Raw genomic sequence first — 22,349 nt, forward strand, 5'->3', positions numbered from 1 at the left:
GCCCACCTGCAGCCCCCAAAATATCCCCCAAAGCCCCATTGGCGCCTCAGCTTTGGCCTTCCGCCACATCCAAACGTTCCCCCCGCACAATCAAACCCTCCCAGCGACCCTTCACGAGATTTGGGGCTCAATCCCGCAAGCTGCGAGCTCCAAACACCCGCCCAGAAAAAACGCCGCTCGGGGACCCCCGAGACATTTGGGGCGACTTCCTCCTCCCCCTCACCTGCGGCGTGCGGGGCGCCGATGCTCCCGGGGCTGCGACAGACAAAGAGCTGCGCGCTGCTTCTGCTGCTCCTCCTCTTCCTCTCTCCAACCTCTTCCTGCTCCTCCTCTTCCTCTGTCCGCCTCCTTCCTCCTCCCGCGGCTCCTCCTCCTTCCTCGTCCCGCCTCCTCCTCCTGCTCGGATCTGCGGCCTTTCTCCCGCTCCTTCCTCATCCCTCCTCCTCCTCCTCCATCCCTTCTCCTCCTCCCCCCAAGCCCAGCGCCCACCCTTTTCCCCCCTTTTCCCTACGCCGTCGCATGCCGCGGGAGGAGCCGGGATGGAGCCGGGGCAGGTCGGGCTGGGGCAGCGCTGGGCTCCGGGCCAGGCCTGGGCGCCCCCCACGCGCCCCCTCCCCAAATTGGGCTGGCGGGAAGCGCTGGGGGCGAGGGGGGGGCGCAGGTGGGGTTGGGGTGGGGAGCGCTGGGCGCTGCGGGTCTGCCTGGGAACTGGAGAGTCATCAGCGCCGCGAGCTCGGGTTGGATCAGAATCGCTCAGCGCCTTCTCCCATTGGCTCATTTTCGCGGGGCTATTTTTCGGGGCTGTTTTTCTATGGGATTTGGAGGTTCTGGGGGGCTCAGGGGGTCTCAGTGCCTTTTTTGGGGTTCTCTGGGTGCCGTGTCGGGGTTCAGCTGCCTCCCAAGGCCCCCAGAGCGGGGTGACACTTGGAGACACACGGGGGTCCCCATTCCCGATCCATCCCGTGGTCAGGTCTGCCCCCCAATCACAGCCCCACCGCGGGGTCCCCCCAAGTCCCTCCCCAGTGCCCCCCAAGAAACGCGACCGGAGCCAACCGGGAAGCTTTACTGGGAGCACTGGGAGCAGCCGAGCGGGGTCAGAGTGACAGCAGGGCTGGGGGGACACACGACCCCGCGTGACTGGAGTGTGAAGGATCTGCTGGAAGTCCACAACACTTCAGAAACCAGGAATGAACTCAAAAGAACCCTCACGGGTGGCCTCTAGGAAGGGGACAGTGTCAGTCCAGGAGCACAGGGCTGGCAGGATGTGGCTTTCCCCAGGGTTATGGAAGGGACGTGGTGCTCTGCTGGGACTGACATGCCTGGGCCTGGGCAGTTCAGCCGTAGCTGTCCCCTGTCCCTGTCTGTGTCCCTTGTCCCTGTCTGTGTCCCTTGTTCCTGGCTGTGTCCCCATCCCTTGTCTCTCCTGCTGCCAGCTCAGTGAGTGGCACACAGGCTGAGGGTCCCTCCTCTGTTCCCTGGGCGTCGGGTGGGAGATGTGAGGGCTGAGCCTGCTCAGGACAGCTCCATGCTCACGACGAACTGCTCTTTCCAGCTCCAGGCCAGAGGATCAGATCCCACCTCAAGTTTATCGTGGTGCTGGTTGTGCTCCTAGCCCTGGTTGTGGCTCTGGGGGTGTCCTTGGCTGCTGTGTCAGGTAAGGGAGGAGCAGCAGCCTCAGCCCAACCCCTCGGGGCACTGCTGGCTCACTGCCGCCTGAGGGGAGAATCCTCAGACATTCTTCTCCATTTCCCTCTGCAGGGAGAATACACAGAGAGACTCCAGTTACTCCAGTTAACCCTGCAGCTCGGGTACTGTTGGCCTGTCCCCATGGCTGGGTTGGGTACAACGGGATCTGCTACTTCCTCTCGAGGCATCGTCTCTCCTGGGATCAGGCTAAGGCTCGGTGCTCCAAGCTCGAGGCTTCCCTGGCTGTGCTCACTGACAAGGAAATGGTGAGTGAGGGGTTTGGGGGGTTTGGGAAGGCCAAGGGGACCCTGGGGTGCTCCTGGGCTAGGAGTCCATTGTTTGCTCCTCTCTCCTTGCCAGGAGCTCCTGTTCTGCCTCAGCAGGAATGTTGATTACTGGCTCGGGCTGCACAGACAGGGCCAGCGGCTGCAGTGGGTGGATGGCAGCAGCTTCAGCTCCTCGTGAGTCCTGGGGGCACAGGCAGGGCCTGGGGGGCACAGGCAGGGCCTGGGGGCACAGGCAGGGCCTGGGGGCACAGGCAGGGCCTGGGGGCACAGGGGCACAATGTGTTCCCCTGAGGTTCCAGCAATGTCTCTGCTCCTCCCTGCAGGGTTCCTGTGCTGGGCAATGCAGGGTGTGTGCACCTGGCTGAGAATTATCCCGGGAGTGCAATCTGTTCAAATGAGATGCAGTGTATCTGCAGCAGACCCCAAACTCACCTCTAATGGGGAATGGAGGAAGGATATTTTCTGTGCTGGGCAGTCTCAGCTTCACCTCATCCCCCCAGCATGGGGATTTCCTTCCTCAGCTGCAGTGTCTGCCTTGCACTGATCCTCAGGGTCACATCACTGCCTGTTCCGCAGGAGATGAACCTGCAGGAAGAGGAGATGATGAGAAAACAGATGTGTGGCTGCCTGGGCTGAGCCTGGGGGTTCTTTTGTAATTCTGAAAGCTTCACAAAAGTCATGTTTCTCTTGCACTCTGTATGTTTACTAACCAGGTACATATATATTTGTATGTCCCTGTGGATTCAGCTGTGAAACCTTTGCTGCCTTATGAATGTGACCTTGGCTGGGGTAAGGTTCTGATAATACCAAAGTCATGATTTGACCCCACAGGGGCCATTTCCTTAAGGGTTGGACTGCGTCCTTGTGGGTCCCTTCCAACTCAGAGCATTCGCTGAGAGGTCCTTGTGCGACCTCCATCACTATTTATAGTGTAAATGTTGTTGTTGTTATTTCCTTCATTACTTTATTACTTTTGTAATAAATGCTAATCAAGGCCGTGCTGTCCCTCGTGTCCCCTCAGCACCTGCAGCCCTGTCCCTTGCCCTGCTGCCCCTGCCCCGGGGGCTTCAGCCGAGCCAGAGCCTCTTCCCAGTGCTCCCAGTGCTCCCAGTCTGCCCGTGCAGCCTCCAGCAGCCAGTGAGGCCTTCAGCTGGGCCGGCAGAGAGGAGCTGCTTGAGCTCCCAAATCAGTTGGGTTCCGTTTGTCCTTCCCAGCCTGGGGAACAACGATTTGGGAGTTTTCTGCCCAAACCCTGTCCGTTTTTCCGCTCAGCCCAAGGGGTTTGGGGAGATTTTGGCTTTTTGTGGGAAATCAAAGCGATGTGGGGCTGAGGGAGATCGTCCCTCAGAGCCTCTCTGGCCAATCAGAGCTCGAGAACGAGGAGTGGCGGCAGAATCAGCCAATCGAAGCTAGGGCGGGCTTTCTAATCAGCGAATCAGCCAATGAGCTCTAGGAGCGGGCTTCGGGCGGGAAAATCAGCCAATGGGAGCGAGGGGCGGGCTTTGCACGGTAGGCGGAGTTTCCCTGAGGGAAGCGGCGCTCCGCGGATCTTCCTTCCAAATGTCTGTTCGCAATGGCTCCGGAAAGTCCCGGGCCGGGCAGGAGGCCAAGGAACCGCTGTGGGTGAGTCCGGGATGGAGCAGAGAGCTCCCTGCAGCCCCGGCAGGAGCCCAGAGGGTAGAGCAGGAGATGCGTGAGAGAGGCGGTGGGAAGTCCCCGCAGAACCTCGGGATTTTTGGGCCTGTGGGGATCCTCGCCTGAGCAGCCTTTTCTGAGGGGTTGTGTCTCCTGGGAGAGACCCCAGGCTGGAGCAGGACAGGGATTCCTCTCTGTGACCATGACACCAAAATCAGCCAGAAAATGAGCTTTCTAGCAATGCTTCTGATTTGAAGCATTTGAAAGCAGCCATTCTTTATCAGTGCTGAACAAACCCCGAGGATCTCTTCTTTAATCTAGTGTGTGGGGTAAAACTTCCGAATGGGGTATTTGTTCCACGCGGATCACACATATTTATTACTAAATACTTCCTGGCTAATTCATAAACCTTTCCTCGTGCTCCTTTCCATCCATCCACCTCCTGCTCAGAGTCCTTTTGTGGTCCTGGAGGGACATCTAAAGGAGTTTCTGGTGATTGCACTCACTGAAATTGCTTCTCGTTGCATAACTTGCCCAGCCTCACTGTAATTCTCTTTCTCTGTTCCTGCCCTGATTTCATCTATGTTTATAATCCTGTTTGCACACCTTTATCCCCTTTTATCTCTCTGCTCGCTAATCTTTAAGCTCTATCCAGCACCTTTAGGGGAACTGAAAATTTCTATTGTCTGTTCTTGATCAAGTCTCCACTTTTTGTGTGATTCTGTGTCTTTTTGGAGCAGTCCCAGCACAAAGTGTCACAGGGACTCTGCCGTGGGATGATGACACACCCAGAGCAGACAGATGTTGCAATTACAGTGTATCCGAGTTCAATTACAATATAACGATCTTCAATTACAATGTATCTATCATCACTCCAAACCTGCCCGATGTCGATTACAATATACCCAATACCAATTTTTAAAATGTATCCAACTGCAGATACAAAGTTATTCCTTCTTCATTTTGGAGCAAATTCCTGTCTCAGAACCTGTCTGGAATTTAACACCTTTCACAGTTCACTGACAGTCTCTGGCACCATGTGGAATGGTGGTTTAATAACTGGCAGAGTGATCTGTGAAACAAAAATGTGTGCTCCTCCTCTCTGCGGCTGTTTTTGGCCCTGGGAGCCAAGTAATTTCATTATTTTCATCCTGTTTGGCTCTCTGCTGTGCTCTGCAGTGCAGAAGAGAAACTTCAGCTGGTTTTGCTCTTCCTGTAGTCTTAGATCAACATGAACTCTGCTGATAACAAAGCTCTCACTGCTCACAGTGCACTAAGGCAAACCACACTTACAATCCTTCCAGATCTTTACTTTTCTGTCCCTCAGTTGCAATGTCCATGTTAAAGCAACCATTTAGTCCTTCTGTGCTGAAACAACTCATGGCAGAGCAGAGCATTAGATTAAATAACCTCATTCAGGGTGGTCAGTGCAAATCCTGCAATGCATTTTCTGTTGACAAAAAAAAGTTATTTCTTTCTGTGTTGTTTCCAATCTGGGTTCTCAGTCAGGCTTGCCTTTAAACATAGCCGGGCTAGAATAAACTTCTTGTGATTGTCTGGAGTGTTTCTGATTTTGGAGCCCAACAGAAGCACAGCAGGATTTTGAATTTCAAAGGTGATTTCCTGTTCCACTGTACAACAGGACCGAGCTCAGTCAGTGGCTCCTCTGGTGTCCCAAACCCTTCTGTCCCACGTGTGTCCCACAGACCTCAGGCTCTGTCCCACAGTGAATTTTGGGATCCTGATTTAGCAGCTCCATGGCTGTGACTCCTCACTAGCAGCTGGGCCATCCTTGGCTCACATCACTGATCTGTTCAGCAAAATTGGCAGTGACTCCTCCCTGAGCCACTGGGAATTGTGGTGGAACACCTTGGGAAAGATTTTGGCTCTCAGAAGTGAATAATTCAAAAGATCCCTGGGACCTGCCAAGCCCAGAGCCAGAATTACCAGTATTTCCTTTTGTTTTTGGAGCACAGCCCGAGTATAATCAGCCCAAAAAACAAAATCTTTACGGGTAAATCCAATGTAAATCCAACCCAATTCCAGGTAAATCAAACTGAATTCCAGATTGATCCAACCCAGCTCCAGGTGAGTCAAAACAAATTCCAGGGGGGTCAAACCCAATTCCAGGTCGAGTCAACCCCATTCCAGGTAAACCAAATCCAGTCTCAGGTGGATCAAACCGAATTCCATGTAAATCCAACCCAATTCCCAGTCAATCCAATCCAGTTCCAGGAGGACCAAACCCAATTCCAGGGGTGTCAAACCCAATTCAACTCTTTTAAATGTCCCATCGCCCCTTTCCCTCCATTCAGGAAGCTCCTGACAGCTTTTTTCTGGGAGAAATCCCTGAATTTGGGGATTTTTGGGTGCAGTTTTGGACGGGGAAAGCTCTGCCTGCCTTTCCCCTCCCTGTCTGTGTCCCCAATGTCCCACCATGGCTGTGTCCCCAGTGTCCGATGCATGTCTCACCTCAATATCTTCATTTTTACCCCAAATTCAGGTGTTTTGAAAGGCTGAAATGAAAACAAGACCAAGCCCGAAAGAAAAGGATTTACATATCTGTGCCTGCTGAGGACCCATGTGGTTGGGTGGGAGGAAAGAACCTTTTTTGGTGGATTCCGCCCCAAAATCTTGGTCTTTGCCCCAACCCAGAATCATTTAGCTGTGGAAGATGCCCTTGGTGAGAGAAAATCCGAATCATGGAATCCCTGAGACTAAGGAAAATACCTCCAAGGCCATCCAGTGTTGCCTCATGCCAAGAGATGATATAACTGAACACAAAAGATGAGATTTTCTGGGGTGGAAAGTCAACAAATCTGCTCTCCCCAGGGGATTTCTGATGTCCCCAGGAATTCCCATGGACATTCCTGGCCCTGCCTTCATCCAGGTGCCCATGGGGAGCCAGGAGGGTGTGGAGCCACCAGCCAGGTGTCTTTGCCACACGGATCAGCAGCAGCACGGATCACCAGGGCTCTGCACAGCTGGGGTCACTGGGGATCATCCACTGCAGATCTTCCCACTGGGGATGGAGTTGGAGCAGCAATGAAGCTCTTCCTGCACTCGGGACACTCGCAGGGCTTCTCTCACTGGTGCCTCCGTTGGTGATGAGTAAAGTTAGACATGTCTGAGAAGCTCTTCCCACACTCCCCACACTCGTAGGGCTTTTCCCCAGTGTGGATGCGCCGATGGGTGATGAGGTTGCTGTTTTGCTTGAAGCCCTTCCCACAGTCAGGGCAGCGGAAGGGCCTCTCCTGGGTGTGAATGTGCTCATGACGGAGGAGATTGGAGCTGGTCTGAAACCTCTTCCCACACTTCCCACACTGATAGGGCCTCTTCCCCGTGTGGATCTTCTTGTGCTTAATCAGGGTGGAGCTGTCGTTGAAGCTCTTCCCACATTCCCCACAATCATAGGGCTTTTCCCCAGTGTGGATCACCTGGTGCTGCAACAGATGTGATATCTGGCTAAAGCTTTTCCCACACTTCCCACACTCGTAGGGCTTTTCCCCACTGTGGATCCTCTGGTGCCGGATAAGATCAGATCTCCACCTGAAGCTTTTCCCACATTCCCCACACTTGTGGGGCTTCTCTCTGCCCTCAGGCTTCTCCCCCAGCTCCGAGCTCCGGCTGCATCTCCGGGCCTTTTCCTCCTCCTCCATCCGGCCACGCCTTGGCAATGACAAATCCTGCTTTGGGGGAAAAACAAGGGCTCAGCGCCTTGCCCTGGGGGTTCCTCCTGCCCAGCTCCAGCTCTGCAACTCTCCCAGGGGTTTGTGTCCATAAAAACCCCAAACCACCACCATTCACCTCAAAACCTTCCCAGAATTTCCCCCTCTCTGCTCTTTTCACTTTGGCCTCCTCAGGGTCTCCCTTCCCTGCACTCATGGGGCTCCCGTGGCTCCCGGGCTTCCCTATTTTCCAGGGTCCCTCTTAGGGATGATCCGGGGGCCTTGGGGGTCCCAGAGGTCCCTTCTCCCCTCATTCTCTGCTCCGCGCTTCCAGGGATCCCAGGCTTCCCCCTTATCCACGCTCCCCCCTCTCCAGCCTGCCGGGGCTTCCCCAGCTCCGCCATCGCCCCTCTCCGCTCACCCCACTCCGGGGTTCCCGCCCTTCCCCTCCACCGCTCTCCCGGGGGGACCCCATGCCCGATGTCCCCCTCCCACCCCGACACCGGGCCATGGCCACCTGCAACCTCCAAAATATCCCCCAAAGCCCCATTGGCGCCTCAGCTTTGCCCTTCCGCCACATCCAAACATTCCCCCCGCACAATCAAACCCTCCCAGCGACCCTTCACGAGATTTGGGGCTCAATCCCGGAAGCTGCGAGCTCCAAACACCCGCCCAGAAAAAACGCCGCTCGGGGACCCCCGAGACATTTGGGGCGACTTCCTCCTCCCCCTCACCTGCGGCGTGCGGGGCGCCGATGCTCCCGGGGCCGCGACAGACAAAGAGCTCCGCGCTGCTTCTGCTCTTCCTCCTCTTCCTCTCTCCAACCTTTTCCTGTTCCTCCTCTTCCTCTTTCCTCATTCCTCCTCCCTTCGCTCCTCCTCCTCGGATCTCAGGCCTTTCTCCCGCTCCTTCCTCATCCCTCCTCCTCCTCCATCCCTTCTCCTCCTCCCCCCAAGCCCAGCGCCCACCCTTTTCCCCCCTTTTCCCCACGCCGTTGCATCCCGCGGGAGGAGCCGGGATGGAGCCGGGGCAGGTCGGGCTGGGGCAGCGCTGGGCTCCGGGCCAGGCCTGGGCGCCCCCCACGCGCCCCCTCCCCAAATTGGCCTGGCGGGAAGCGCTGGGGGCGAGGGGGGGGCGCAGGTGGGGTTGGGGTGGGGAGTGCTGGGCGCTGCGGGTCTGCCTGGGAACTGGAGAGTCATCAGCGCCGCGAGCTCGGATTGGATCAGAATCGCTCAGCGCCTTCTCCCATTGGCTCATTTTCGCGGGGCTATTTTTCGGGGCTGTTTTTCTATGGGGTTTGGAGGTTCTGGGGGGCTCAGGGGAGTCTCAGCGCCTTTTTTGGGGTTCTCTGGGTGCCGTGTCGGGGTTCAGCTGCCTCCCAAGGCCCCCAGAGCGGGGTGACACTTGGAGACACACGGGGGTCCTCATTCCCGATCCATCCCGAGGTCAGTTCTGCTCCCCAATCACAGCCCCACCGTGGGGTCTCCCCAGTTCCCTCCCCAGTGACCCCCAAGAAACGCGACCGGAGCCAACTGGGAAGCTTTATTGGGAGCACTGGGAGCAGCCGGGCGGGGTCAGAGTGACAGCAGGGCTGGGGGGACACAGGACCCCCCCAAAATCAGCACGGGGACAGAGCGGGGGGTCCCGGCCGGGCCCGAGGCCACGGTGAGGGGCTGCGGCCGGCGGCGGCTCAGGAGCTCTGTGGGCAGAGAAAAGGGGGTGACACCGGGCTGGGGGTCCCGGGGGGAGCACAGCCGCTCCGGGGCAGGGGGGACACGACCCCCGGGACCCCCCCTCACCTTCTTGCGCAGGTAGAAGCCGAGCCCCAGCGCCAGGAAGACGAAGCCCAACACGAAGCCCCCGATCCCCGTCAGCATCTTGCTGCGGGCAGCGTCCGGCGGCATCTCTGGGGGGTCAGCAGGGCTCAGGACCCCCAGAAACCTCTCACCGACACCCCAAGCCCCTCCAAGCACCCTCCCAGTCGCCCCCAGCCCAACCAGGAGCCCCTGAAACCTCCTCCCAATCCATTCCCAGCCTCCCCAGGACACACCAAAGCCCCTGCCGTCCCTCTCAGCACCCCACAACCCGTCCCAGTTGCCCCCCACCGCCCCAGGATCCCCAAACTCTCTCCCAGTCCCTTCCCAGCCCCACCAGGACTCACCAAGGTCCTTCCCAGTCTCTTTCCAGCACAACCAACCTCATTCCAACCTTTGCTCTTCCATCCCCAATCTTCTTCCAGACCCTCCAGCCTCACTCCAACTCCCTCCCAGTTCCCCCCAGCACCCCCAAACTCCCTCCCAGTGCCCACCAGCACCCCCAGAACCTCATCCCACCCTCCCCAACATCCTTCCAACCCCTCCCCAGCCCTTCCACACCCCCAAGCCCCTCTCCCAGTAGAAACCAGCCTCTCTCCACCTCCCTCTCAGTTCCCCCCAGCACAGCCCAATCCCCCTGCCAGCCCCCCCAGTGCCTCCCCCGCTCCCCCCGGCGCTGTGGGCTCTGGCCGTACCCCAGTGCCGCCTCAGGGGCTGCTCCAGGCTGACGTGCTCCACCTGGCAGCTGGAGGTGACCCCGCGCCGGGGGGGCGTTTCCAGCAGCACCAGCAGCTGGTAGGTCCAGTCCCCGCTGGGGAGAAGGTCGCTGGTCATCACTTGCTCCGAGAGCTCCTGCTGGCCCTGGAACCACCTCAGCTGCACCTGCGCAGGGTAGAAATCCATCACGGAGCACAGCAGGCGGCCGGGCTCGGGCTGGGAGCTCGAGGGCACCAGCGAGATGGACATGCTGAGGGGCACTGGGAGAGAGAGGGGAGACACTGGAATTGGGGCGGGCACTGGAAAAGAGCTGAGAGGGGTGGTGTGGCTTGGGGAGGGGGTGGGAATGGACTGGGAGGGAATGGGAATCGACTGGGAGAGAGAGTGGTGGTCTGGCAGTGGACTGGGAATGGGATTACAAGGACTGGGAGAGACTGAGATGGAATGGGAGAGCTACAGGAGTCACTGAGAAGGATAAGAAGCCCTGGGTTTGGCACACGGAGGGCTGAGGGCTCTGGGTGATTCCCAGGGAGGGTTTGATGGCTTCCAGGGTCATTGCCAGGGCAGAGCCTGAGGGGACACCTCTGCCCCACGCTCACCTCTGCGCTCCACGCCGAATGGGGTGATCTCCTTGTAATTGTGCCGGCAGTACCTGTCTACTGCAGTCTGTGCATACTCCAGTATATTTGGGTCACTGTTCCAGCGCTGGGCCGGTTCTCCCCATATGGAGTTAACCCCACGAATTTCCCCACATCGCTGTCGAACCTCGCGAACTCCACCTGGTTGTAGATAAACCTCGCCAGGAACCTCACTTTCTCCGTGCCGTTAATGAAGTGACACTCGGTCTTCATCAACTGCTGGAAGACCCCTGTGTGTGCAGGGCACAGGTCAGGGGTTCCCCCAGCACCCTCATCGATCCCAGAGCTCCGGGGGTCACCCCGGATCCCCACTCCGCACCCCCTGTGCCCCACGGCTGGCATGGGACCCTCCTGCCCGCGCTCCCACTTCCTCTTTCCCACCCTTCTTCCTATTTCCCCTTTTACATCCTCACTCCCCGCCATTTTCAGCCACTCCCTACTTCAATTTTGGGGTCCCATTCCCTCTTTTTGCATTTTTTCTACACTTTTACCCACAATCCCCTCATCCCCATCCCCCTCCCGCTCAGTTTTGGGCTCCCACCCTCCCCTTTTCCCCACTTCCCCACCCTCTCCCACCCTCTCCCACCCCTTCCTCACCTTCCCCCAACCCTCAGCCCCTCTCGCTCTTCCTTTCGGTTTCCTCTCCTCCTCCCCCTCCATTTTGGGCTCCCAAACCCCTTTCTTTCCCCTTTTCCCCCTTTCCCATCGCATTCCCTGCTCCCCCCGCTCACCCGACAGCTCCGCGCCCGCAGCCGGGGTGGCTCCCAGCACCACCAGTGCCACCAGTAGGGCCCCAACTGCCGCCACTCGCCCCATGGCCAGCGCCGGGCAGCTGCCGCCAGCCCCGCAGCAGCCGCTGCACTGGGAGCTCCAGTCCGGAGCCGGGCGGGATCATCCGCCCCGCGCGCTCTGATTGGCCGGGCGCCGTTTTGGGACGCGCTCCCATTGCCTGGGCGTGGTTTTGGGCGCGCTGCCATTGGCCGCAGTTGTTTTGGACGCGCTCCGATTGGCCGGGCCGGTTTGGGGCCCATTTTGCACAGGCTCTACCCGGCAACCGGTGGCGACACAACACACACGCCCTCCCATTGGCTCCGCCGCTTTTGGGGCGCTGCGCCCCCACTCCCCCCACTTCGCCGCCGCTTTCCTGGGACCACCACCGACCCTTCCCAGTGTCGCCACATCCCGAGGCGCCATGGATGGAGTACGGAGCTGCCCCTGCCTGCTGCTGCTGCTGGCGCTGCCCCTGCCTGGCCTTTGGGGGCTCCAAGGTGGGCTTTGGGGGGTCCTGGAGCCGCGGCGTTGGGATTTGGGGTGTCCTGGATCCATGGCAAAAGGGGATCGGGGAGATTCAGAAGGTCCAACCCGCTTTTGGGGGGTTTTTCTGGGAAGGGCGTTGGCCAAACTTCCTGTTTTTTCAGGGTTTTCCCCTTTTTTTGTTTTTTCAATTTTCGGGGTCAGCAGTGGCCAAACTCCTCTTTTCCCACGGTTTTGGGGTTCTGACAGTTCCCAAACCCCCCTGTACCCGAGATTTCGGGACTCTAGGAGTTCCCAAACGCCCCTGTTCCCAGGATTTTTGGGGCTGGGCATTCCAAAACCCTCCTGTACACAGGATTTGGGGAAATGGGTGTTCCCATATCCTCTTTTTCCAGCATTTTGGGGCTCTGGGATTTCTCAAACCCCCCTGTTCTGAATATTTTTTGGGGCTGGGAGTTCCCAAACTCCCCTGTACACAGGATTTAGGGAACTGGGTGTTCCCGTATACTCTTTTTCCATGATTTTCGGGTGCTGGGATTTCCCAAACCCCCCTGTACCCAATATTTTTTGGGGCTGGGGGTTCCCAGACACCCTTGTACGGAGGATTTGGGGATCTGGGAATTCCCACTTCCTCTTTTTCCATGATTTTTAGGTTCTCATTGTGCTGAAATTCTGCTTTTTCCAGGATTTTGTGGCTCGGGGATTTCCCCAACCCCACTATTCCTGGAATTTTGGGGCTCTGGGAATTGCAAACCCCCCTGGTACTGAGGATTTGGGGAACTGGGAGTTCCTACTTCCTCTTTTCCCAGGATTTTGAGAGGCTCAGGATGCTCAAATTCCATTTTTCCCCAGGATTTTGGGCTCTGGCAGTGCCCAACCCTCCTGTTCCCAGGATTTTGGGTGGAAATCCCCATTTTTCTGGGATTTTTATGCTCTCACCCCCCACAATTCCCCATTCCCATTGCCCCACACCATCATCCAGACAGAATATGACCAAAAATCCATTTCCAGGGGAATTCAGCCCAATTCCAGGTGTGTCTGACTCGATTCCAGGAGGATCCTGGGGCAATTCCAGCCTCTACAGCAGCACCAACACCATTCAAACCCAATTCCAGGTGGACTCAACCCAATTCCTGGTGGATCAAATCCAGTTCTAGGCAGATTATACCAAATTCCAGGTAAATCCAACCCAATCTTAGGTGGATCAAATCCAACTCCAGGAGGATCAAACCAAATTCCAGGTAGATTAAACCAAATTCCAGCTCAATCCAATCCAATTCCAGGTGGATCAAACCCAATTTGAGGTAAATCCAACTGAATTCCAGATGGATCAAACCCAGTTCCAGCTGGACCCAACCCAACTGCAGGAAGAATCAACCAAATACTTGAGAGATTCAACCAAATTCCGGGTGGATCCAACCCAATTCCAGGTCGGTTGAACCAAATTCCAGTGGGATGCAACCGAATTCCAGGATGAATCAACCTAATTCCAGGTCGACAAAACCCCATTTCAGGTAAATCCATTCCAGTTCCAGGTGGATCAAACCCAATTCCAGGTGGATCAAACCCAATTCCAGGTGGATCAAACCCAATTAAACTCTTCTAAAGGTCCCATCCCCCCTTTCCCTCCATTCAGGAAGCTCCTGGCAGTTTTTTTCTCTCTGCCCTCAGGCTTCTCCCCCAGCTCCGAGCTCCGGCTGCATCTCCGGGCCTTTTCCTCCTCCTCCATCCGGCCACGCCTTGGCAATCACAAATCCTGCTTTGGGGGAAAAACAAGGGCTCAGCGCCTTGCCCTGGGGGTGCCTCCTGCCCAGCTCCAGCTCTGCAAGTCTCTGGCAGTTTGGTGGCTTTAAAAACCACTAACCACCAAGATTCCCAAATATCCCACAAACATAAATACACAGACCCCAAACTCCCAAAACATCAAGATTCAGCCAAAAGCCCCTTCAAGATATGAAGATTAACTCCCAAAGAAACCCCAAAGCATGAACATTTAGCCCAATAAACCTTAAAAACATCATGATTTAGGCCCCGTGAAAATCGTGGATCCCCATCTCCCGTCACCTGCTGCATGTGGGAGCTGCAGATACAGGGAGTGCTGGAACCTTGGGCTGCCTCCTCTTCCTGCTCCTCCTCCTCGATCCCTGCTCTTCCTCACACTCCTCTTCCTCTGACTCCTCCTCGTCCTCTTCCTTCTACAAAATCCCAACTCCTCCTCCTCCTCCTGCAGCTAATTCATACAATATTGCTGAAGAAAAACCCCAAAGCAGCTTGTGGGGGGCAGAGCCACATGTGAGTCACTCGATGGCTGCCCTGGCAGAGAAGCTTCGGTTCCAGGCAGCCACCAGAGGAAGGAGCTTTAGAAATGCAAATGAACCCTGCTGGGGCAAAGGCTGGACAATGGACCAGGGCCTTGTGGCCTGGGGGAGCAATTGGGCCAATTCCCTCTGTCCCTCAGCCCAAGCTTTGCCTGCTTGCACAGATGGAATTTGCACAGCTCAAGGCAGAGCCCAGACTGAGGAGATCTGACTGTGCAGCACAAACTGGTTCAGCTGCAAAGAAAAAGAGCAAACACGGAAAATGTTGGGGAAACTTCATTTAAAAAAGGTTGGGGAAAATCATGTCTCTCCTCACTCCAACATGTTCTAGCATTGTGGATGATTTATAGAGTGTAATAAACCACTGTGGATTTTTGATACCACAAGTTCAGGGAAACCAGTTGGGAATCCAAATATAGAATGATTTAAATACACAAATATGCTAAATAAGGTCAGGAGGGTGCACCTCAAAAAATATTTTAAAAAATTAAAACGGCCACTAGAACAAATCTTACAACACCACGGAGCAGCCCCTGGGAATCCTAAGAATTCGTATCAGGTAGCAGAACCAATTTGTGAATTTGAATTGTTACTAATTGATACAGACTGCTGCTCAGCCAAGCTCCTGCTCCATTCCTGAACTTCCACAAGCAGAACAAACACTTCCCAGAGCCACGAATACCGAATGTCACACAAACTAGGGGTGCATGTTAAGGGACACAGACAGTGGGCGGATCGGGAAGTCTGTACCTTCCAAGTACCTCAGCCACTGTGTTGGAAAATATACAAGTTTAAATATTTTGTATAACTTTTGTCAAGGGTTTTATTTGTTTGTTTGTTTCTTTACCCGGGGAAAAGGAATTCTAAGTTTTTTTTCAGGACATTGTTCTGCCAGGTGAGGTCTGATGAGCTCAACATAACTACAGACTAGGAGGAGCCCAAAAGACAAAAGGCCATCAGCAGCCATTAACGAACATCAGCTCCAAACCTCACCTCTGGCTGTTTGGAGACACCTTGTCTGGCTAAAGAGAGATAAGAAGGAAAACCTAATTAGCATCAGAAGAGAAGAAATCTGGATCCAATACGAAACAGTATATTAGAAAATAAGCAACATAAAACCAATTAAGACGGACCAAAAACCCTTCCATGAGTTTTGAGTGTAAAAAATACCTGAAAAATCTTCCAAAACTTATGTGCCACAGAACGGTTGTCTCTACAAACCCGGGATCTGTGTATATGGGGTGATTCCCGTGGTACATCCTGGCCAGAACAACATCCTGCTCAGATAATAAAGTAACGCCTTGAGTCTCTAACATTAAAAATCTTGTTGAAAGGTTTTTGTTTTTCCCGCAGGTACGGTGACAAGAGGGCAAAGGGACAATGAATCGCAGCCGGGGAAACGAGCATAGAAAGGAGGCTGCGTTTTACAGCCCCATGGCAAATGCCCCACGGCCTCTCCCTCTGTCCATCCATAAAGTCACTTTTACACGACTCCTCTGTCTCCTGCGGCCACACAAACCTCTGGCCACGCGGATTTTCCCGCACACTGCCGCCGACAGCGCAGCCACCTCTGTGCTACCCACAGCGAGCGGGACGAGCCAGCGCTGCTCCGGCACCGCCTCCTGCCGAGGCAGCAGCGGCAAGGAGACCGCGGGCAGCCGCTCCCTCAGCGGCCTCAGGCCAGCGGCAACACGGCGCCACAGCCAGGGAGGGAGGGAGGGAGACGGGAGAAGGAAGCCGCCACAGCCCCCCTGCCGCCCCCTCTTCCATCCGCCCGCAGCGAGCCCCGAGCCCCGGCACAAGCCAGCGCGGCTCCCACCTGCGCTGGGACAGCCTCTCCGAGCTCCGCCGCCGCCTCCCCGGGCTCCGCCCGCTGCCGCCGCTCCCGGGCCGCACACACGCTCCCACCATGGCGCCGCTGCTGCCCCACTAAAGCCCTGCCTGCCTGCCTGCCTGCCTGGGGGCGACACCGGCGCCGGGCTTGTCCCCGCTCGCTGGCACCGAGCAGCAATTGCGCTGCGACAATTCCGAGTGACAGCACAGCCAGCCAAGGGCAGCGAGGCGCGGGCTCTGCACAGCGCACAGCCCAAGCCCCGCGCTCTCAGTGCCCCCCGGGCTGGCCGAGGCCAAAGCCGCACATGAGGAACAGCCCTGCAATGGGCCCGGGCCCAAGGCGCCATTGCTCTGCAAACAGCGACCAAGTTCTCCGCACCTCCCGGCCCCGCCTCGGCATGCAGCCCCCGGGGCAGCCCCACGGCCCCAACGGCAGCTCCCAGCCTCCGCCAGCCGCCCTGCAACGGCCCAGGGGGAGCAGGCCAAGGGACGCGGCTGCCGGCGCCCAGGGGATGCCAGGGACAGCGGGGGAACTTCACAAGCCTTTGGTGCAAAAGAGAAAATCATCAGGAAGGAAAAAGCAACAGCAGCACTGGCTCCAGAGCACAGGGCCACACGAGGCCGTGGCACATTGCAGTGGGGTGACACTGGCCCCATGCCAGGCACCCAGCAGAGCTGCTCTCTCACTGCCCTGCACAGCCACCAAGGGGAGAGAAAATTGAACCAAGGCTTCCTGAGTTGATAGAAGGACCTGGCTAAGAGATCCCTCATCAAACATCTTTGTGCACAAAACAGGCTCGGAACTGGATATGTGAATTGAATTTATTGCTCACAAACTCAGAATAGGAGAAGTAAAATTTGACCATTTAAAACACCTTCCGCCACCTGCCGGGGATCACCTGGAATGGGGGTCACCAGGATTCTGCCCAATCTGCAGTGGATGATCACTGAGGATCATCCACTGCAGATCTTCCCACTGGGGATGGAGTTGGAGCAGCAATGAAGCTCTTCCTGCACTTGGGACAATCGCAGGGCTTCCCTCACTGGTGCCTCCGTTGGTGCATGGTCAAGTGAGAGCTCTGTGAGAAGCTCTTCCCACACTCGGGACACTCATAGGGCTTTTCCCCAGTGTGGATGCGCCGGTGGGTGATGAGGGTGGAGTTGTGCTTGAAGCTCTTCCCGCAGTCAGGGCAGCGGAAGGGCCTCTCCTGGGTGTGAATGCGCTCATGGATGAGGAGATTGGAGCTGGTCTGAAACCTCTTCCCACACTTCCCACACTCATAGGGCCTCTCCCCCGTGTGGATCTTCTTGTGCCGGATCAGGTGGGAGCTGTGGCTGAAGCTCTTCCCACATTCCGTGCAATCATAGGGCTTTTCCCCAGTGTGGACCACCTGGTGCTGCATCAGGTTGGACATCCAGCTGAAGCTTTTCCCACATTTTCCACACTCACAGGGCTTTTCCCCTGTGTGGATCCTGCGGTGCACAATGAGAGCAGTTTTCGATCCAAAGCTCTTCCCACACTCCCCACAGTCATAGGGCTTTTCCCCAGTGTGGATGCGCTGGTGGGTGATGAGAGAGTCATTTCGGTTGAAGCCCTTCCCACAGTCAGTGCAGCGGAAGGGCCTCTCCTGGGTGTGAATGCGCTCATGGCGGAGGAGATGGGAGCTGGTCTGAAACCTCTTCCCACACTTCCCACACTCATAGGACCTCTCTCCGGTATGGATCTTCTTGTGCCTGATCAGGATGGAGCTGTCGCTGAAGCTTTTCCCACATTCCCCACATTCGTAGGGCTTTTCCCCAGTGTGGATCTTCTTGTGCTGCATCAGGGTGGAGCTGTGGTTGAAGCTCTTCCCACATTCTGTGCAATCATAGGGCTTTTCCCCTGTGTGGGTCACCTGGTGCTGCAAAAGATGTGACATCTGGCTAAAGCCTTTCCCACACTTCCCACACTCATAGGGCTTTTCCCCAGTGTGGATCATCTGGTGCCGGATAAGATCAGATCTCCACCTGAAGCTTTTCCCACACTCCCCACACTCATAGGGCTTTTCCCCAGTGTGGATCCTCTGGTGCATGATCAGCTGAGATCTCCACCTAAAGCTTTTCCCACACTCCCCACACTCATAGGGCTTTTCCCCAGTGTGGATCCTCTGGTGCATGATCAGCTGAGATCTCCACCTAAAGCTTTTCCCACATTCCCCACACTTCTGGGGCTTCTCTCTGCCCTCAGGCTTCTCCCCCAGCTCCGAGCTCCGGCTGCATCTCCGGGCCTTTTCCTCCTCCTCCATCCGGCCACGCCTTGGCAATGACAAATCCTGCTTTGGGGAAAAAACAAGGGCTCAGCGCCTTGCCCTAGGGGTTCCTCCTGCCCCTCTCCAGCTCTGCAACTCTCCCAGGGGTTTTGTGTCCATAAATATCCGCAAACCACCACCATTCACCTCAAAACTCTAACAGGATTTCCCCCTCTCAGCTCTTTTCACTTTGGCCTCCTCAGGTTCTCCCTTCCTTGCACTCATGGGGCTCCCGTGGCTCCTGGGCTTCCCTATTTTCCAGGGTCCCGCTTAGGGATGATCCGGGGGCTTTGGGGGTCCCAGCGGTCCCTTCTCCCCTCATTCTCTGCTCTGCGCTTCCAGGGATCCCAGGCTTGCCCCTTATCCACGCTCCCCCCTCTCCAGCCTGCCGGGGCTCCCCCAGCTCCGCCATCGCCCCTCTCCGCTCACCCCACTCCGGGGCTCCCGCCCTTCCCCTCCACCGCTCTCCCGGCCGGACCCCATGCCCCATGTCCCCCTGCCACCCCCCCACCGGGCCATGGACACCTGCAGCCCCCAAAATATCCCCCAAAGACCCATTGGCGCCTCAGCTTTGCCCTTCCGCCACATCCAAACATTCCCCCCGCACAATCAAACCCTCCCAGAGACGCTGAACGAGATTTGGGGCTCAATCCCGGAAGCTGCGAGCTCCAAACACCCGCCCAGAAAAAACGCCGCTCGGGGACCCCCGACATATTTGGGGCGACTTTCTCCTCCCCCTCACCTGCGCTATGCGGGGCGCCGATGCTCCCGGGACCGCGACAGACAGAGAACTCCGCGCTGCTTCTGCTGCTCCTCCTCTTCCTCTCTCCAACCTCTTCCTGCTCCTCCTCTTCCTCTCTCCAACCTCTTCCGGCTCCTCCTCTACCTCTCTCCTCCTCCTTCCTCCTCCCGCCTCCTTCCTCTTCGGATCTCCGGCCTTTCTTCCGCTCCTTCCTCATCCCTCCTCCTCTTCGTCCTCCTCCTCCTCCTCCTCCATCCCTTCTCCTCCTCCCCCCAAGCCCAGCGCCCACCCTTTCCCCCCTTTTCCCCACGCCGTCGCATCCCGCGGGAGGAGCCGGGGCAGGTCGGGCTGGGGCAGCGCTGGGCTCCGGGCCAGGCCTGGGCGCCCCCCACGCGCCCCCTCCCCAAATTGGGCTGGCGGGAAGCGCTGGGGGCGAGGGGGGGGGCGCAGGTGGGGTTGGGGTGGGGAGCGCTGGGCGCTGCGGGTCTGCCTGGGAACTGGAGAGTCATCAGCGCCGCGAGCTCGGGTTGGAGAATGCCCGCAGGAGACAGAGGAGTCGTGTTAAAGTGACTCTATGGATGGACAGTGGGAGAGGCCGTGCGGCATTTGCCATGGGGTCTGTAAAACGCAGCCTCCTTCTTATGCTCGTTTCCCGGCCCCATCTCCCTGTCCCTTTGCCGTCTGGCTGAGGTACTTGAAGGTACAGACTTCCCGATCCGCCCACTGCCTGTGTCCCTTAATATGCACCCCTAGTTTGTGTAACATTCGGTATTCGTGGCTCTGGGAAGTGTTCTGCTTGTGGAAGTTCAGGAATGGAGCAGGAGCTTGGCTGAGCAGCACTCTATATCAATTAGTAACAATTCAAATTCACAATGGGTTCTGGGGCCTGATACAAATTCTTAGGATTCCCAGGGGCTGCTCCGTGGTGTTGTAAGATTTGTTCTGGTGGCCGTTCATGTTTTTTTTAACATTTTTGGTGTGCTCCCTCCTGACCTTATTGAGCAGTTTTGTGTAATTTAATCATCCAGTCTTTGGATCTCAAACTAGTTTCCCTGAACTTGTGGTAGCAAAAATTCCCCAATGGTTTATTACACTCTATAAAGCATCCACAATGCTAGCACATGTTGGTGTGAGGAGAGAGATGATTCCCCCCAATTTTTTAGTGAAGTTTTCCCAACATTTCCCCGTTTGCTGTTGTTCTTTGCAGAGGAACCAGTTTGTGCTGCTGTTGGGGTTTGACTCTGACTAAACACCAGCACCCCTGCTGTCTCCTGCTGCAGACATTCCAGAGGAGGGGAAGGGAAAAAAACTGTAAAAACACACACCAAATTCATGAGTTAAGGAAGATAGGACACTGGTAGGAGGACGCACGGAATAAAGGGCAGACAGGCTTTAAACTTAAAGTTGCAAAGTGATTTAATTCCTTAACAGAGTCGGAAGATATATGAGAGGTAAAATTAAGCTTTTCATACACCATTTGTTCACTCACCCCCCTCCCTCTTAAGAACACATTTTCTACTCACCCCCCTCCCTCCTTGCAACCACCAGCTCAGGTAGGGGGCAGGGTGTGGGGTATTTTCTTAGTCCATGGAGCAAGTTCATAAATCTATCCATCTCTACAATTTTTCTACTACAAATATTGTTTATCTCTGCTTACCTTCATTTCTCTCCAGACAGTTTTCTTGCTCTCACCCCCTCCCTCTTAAGAAGATGGTTTCAGTCCCCTTCCATCTTTCCAAACCAACAGCACGGGCAGGGGGCAGGGTGAGTATTGTGCTAATAGCTGCAGCTCCCCCACCCATTCCTTCTGAATGAGTGTACTTGTCACCTATTGTCCTGCCTTCCCTACCCCACGTGCTCCTGGCCACGCTTTCCGGTTTTCCCTATTGGTTCCTGTAGCCTAACTCTGCCCATGTACCTCCCCTGTACCCAGAGGTCACTGGGCCAGTGTGCTGTCCCTGCCCCTCTCTGTTTCCCTATAAAACCCCTGACCCTCTGCCGTTTTGGGGTCAATGTTCCACGTGTGTCTATGCTCCACGTGTGTCTATACAGCACATGTCTATGCACCACATGTGGCTGTGCATGTGAGGCCTTCAACCTCGAGGCATCTCTGCCTCGGGGAGGTCGTTGGCCTCTGCTGCACCATGCGAATAAACATCTTCCATGGACACAATGCACAGACCCTCCTCGCCTCCTTTATCACTGCCGGTTGTGGAAGCAGACGAACCAGAGCTAGCCTTATGGCTCCCTGGCCGGTGAGAGCGCAGTGTCCAGTCCTGGGACAGAGGGTTTGGAGCTCTGAGGTGCTGAACCGGGCTGGGTAGAGACACTCTAGGGTAAGGTCTGCTATAACATCCTGTAAACTGCAACAGATAAATAGTTGCCACCACTGTGGGGAATCTAATTCTATTATCCCTAATTTTACTGCATCTTTTAAAATATTCTGAGCAATGCAATGTTCTTCTTTTAGACATTCTCTACATAATCCTTTTGGTGGGTAGCCTCCTCTGCAATGGTAATACCACTTCTCTGTATAGTAATGACAAATTATACAAATCAAGGTGTGCATCCAAAGACAATAAAAAAGACAAGTGGCAATAACTATACAAACAGCGGAATAAGAAGATACTATACAAACAAAGGAATAACAAGGGCATTCATCCTCTAAACAGGAGATCTTGGCGACTCTTGATGTCAATTCTCCCCCTGCAGTTGTAACTTCAGCTCTCTAGGAACGGAGGTGACCATCTAGTTTTTAGTTTGAATTGGTCCTTTTACTTGGAATACATGTGTCCATCCTTTTCTGCTGTTTGAATCGCCGTCTCTGTGGTTCAAGAACTAGAAAAAGTCTTTTACAACATGGGGTTAGAGATGTTTCTTTTGATGGTTTTTGTCAACACTTTGTCACCTGGTTTTATTTTAGGTATTGCAAATTCTGGAGGAATGCTTTGAGTTAGTAGCCCCTTTCTGATACTCAACAGAGCCAAAGGAAGGCACTTGACCATAACCTTTTAGTAAGATGAGCTTTTATGGTACTATTCATTCTTTCACCCTGCCCTAGTTCTGTGGATGCTGTGGGGTGTGGTAGTCCCACCGTGTCTCTAAGGCTTCAGCTAAATTCTTTATTATTCTGGATGTGAAATGCGTGCCCTGATCAAAGTCTGTAGTATTTATTAAACCAAAGCGTGGAATGATATCTTCTAAAAGATGTTTATTCACTGTCTGAGCCATTGCTCGGGCAGTTGGGAATGTTTTTACTCAGTGGGTGAGCTGCTCCACTATTACAAGCAGACACTTATTCTCTGGCTTTTGATAGCTCAGTGAAATATACTGGTATTTTTTTTTCCCATAACTTTATAACTTCTTTTCATAAAAATTTCACTTTAACAACTGGTCTTAATAATTAAAATTGATTTACAAGTTAATAAAATTTTAATAAAATGTATAAAAGTTCATTAAACCAATTAAA

The 22,349-nt window shown here is 55.3% G+C and overlaps 4 protein-coding genes, 2 long non-coding RNA genes and 2 pseudogenes across 8 annotated transcripts in view; 2 read left to right on the forward strand and 6 right to left on the reverse strand.

Moving 5' to 3' along the window:
* Positions 1-13,222, reverse strand: part of LOC146421328 (uncharacterized) — a 238,099-nt gene extending 224,877 nt beyond the window's left edge. The window contains exon 1 of the mRNA XM_085047487.1: positions 13,085-13,222. The gene's annotated coding sequence lies outside the window, so the exon portion shown is untranslated. The remainder of the gene's footprint in view (positions 1-13,084) is intronic.
* Positions 1-22,349, reverse strand: part of LOC146421343 (uncharacterized) — a 95,707-nt gene that overhangs the window by 69,243 nt on the left and 4,115 nt on the right. The gene's annotated exons all lie outside the window — the stretch shown is intronic.
* LOC146421346 (uncharacterized) overlaps positions 1-22,349 on the reverse strand; it is a 60,251-nt pseudogene that overhangs the window by 13,204 nt on the left and 24,698 nt on the right. The gene's annotated exons all lie outside the window — the stretch shown is intronic.
* LOC146421347 (uncharacterized) overlaps positions 1-22,349 on the reverse strand; it is a 53,854-nt gene that overhangs the window by 7,462 nt on the left and 24,043 nt on the right. The gene's annotated exons all lie outside the window — the stretch shown is intronic.
* Positions 2,052-2,970, forward strand: LOC146421348 (uncharacterized). Its single transcript, XR_014848745.1, has 2 exons — positions 2,052-2,147; positions 2,297-2,970. It is a non-coding gene; the product is annotated as an uncharacterized LOC146421348 (long non-coding RNA).
* Positions 8,804-11,287, reverse strand: LOC146421349 (class II histocompatibility antigen, B-L beta chain-like; annotated as a pseudogene). The gene is made up of 4 exons (XR_014848722.1): positions 11,177-11,287; positions 10,407-10,675; positions 9,786-10,067; positions 8,804-9,182 (listed from the first exon to the last, which is right to left on the reverse strand). The product of XR_014848722.1 is annotated as a class II histocompatibility antigen, B-L beta chain-like (transcript).
* LOC146421350 (uncharacterized) overlaps positions 16,732-22,349 on the reverse strand; it is an 8,925-nt gene continuing 3,307 nt past the window's right edge. The window contains exon 2 of the mRNA XM_085047536.1: positions 16,732-17,995. Within this exon, the coding sequence (XP_084903662.1) occupies positions 16,891-17,995 (1,105 nt within the window). The 3' untranslated portion in view covers positions 16,732-16,890. The remainder of the gene's footprint in view (positions 17,996-22,349) is intronic.
* LOC146421351 (uncharacterized) lies at positions 19,103-22,072 on the forward strand. The gene is made up of 2 exons (XR_014848729.1): positions 19,103-21,620; positions 21,804-22,072. It is a non-coding gene; the product is annotated as an uncharacterized LOC146421351 (long non-coding RNA).

Source organism: Lichenostomus cassidix, unplaced genomic scaffold (assembly GCF_008360975.1).
Source record: "Lichenostomus cassidix isolate B80296 unplaced genomic scaffold, HeHo_3.0 HiC_scaffold_33, whole genome shotgun sequence".
In the NCBI taxonomy this organism is placed as follows: domain Eukaryota; kingdom Metazoa; phylum Chordata; class Aves; order Passeriformes; family Meliphagidae; genus Lichenostomus; species Lichenostomus cassidix.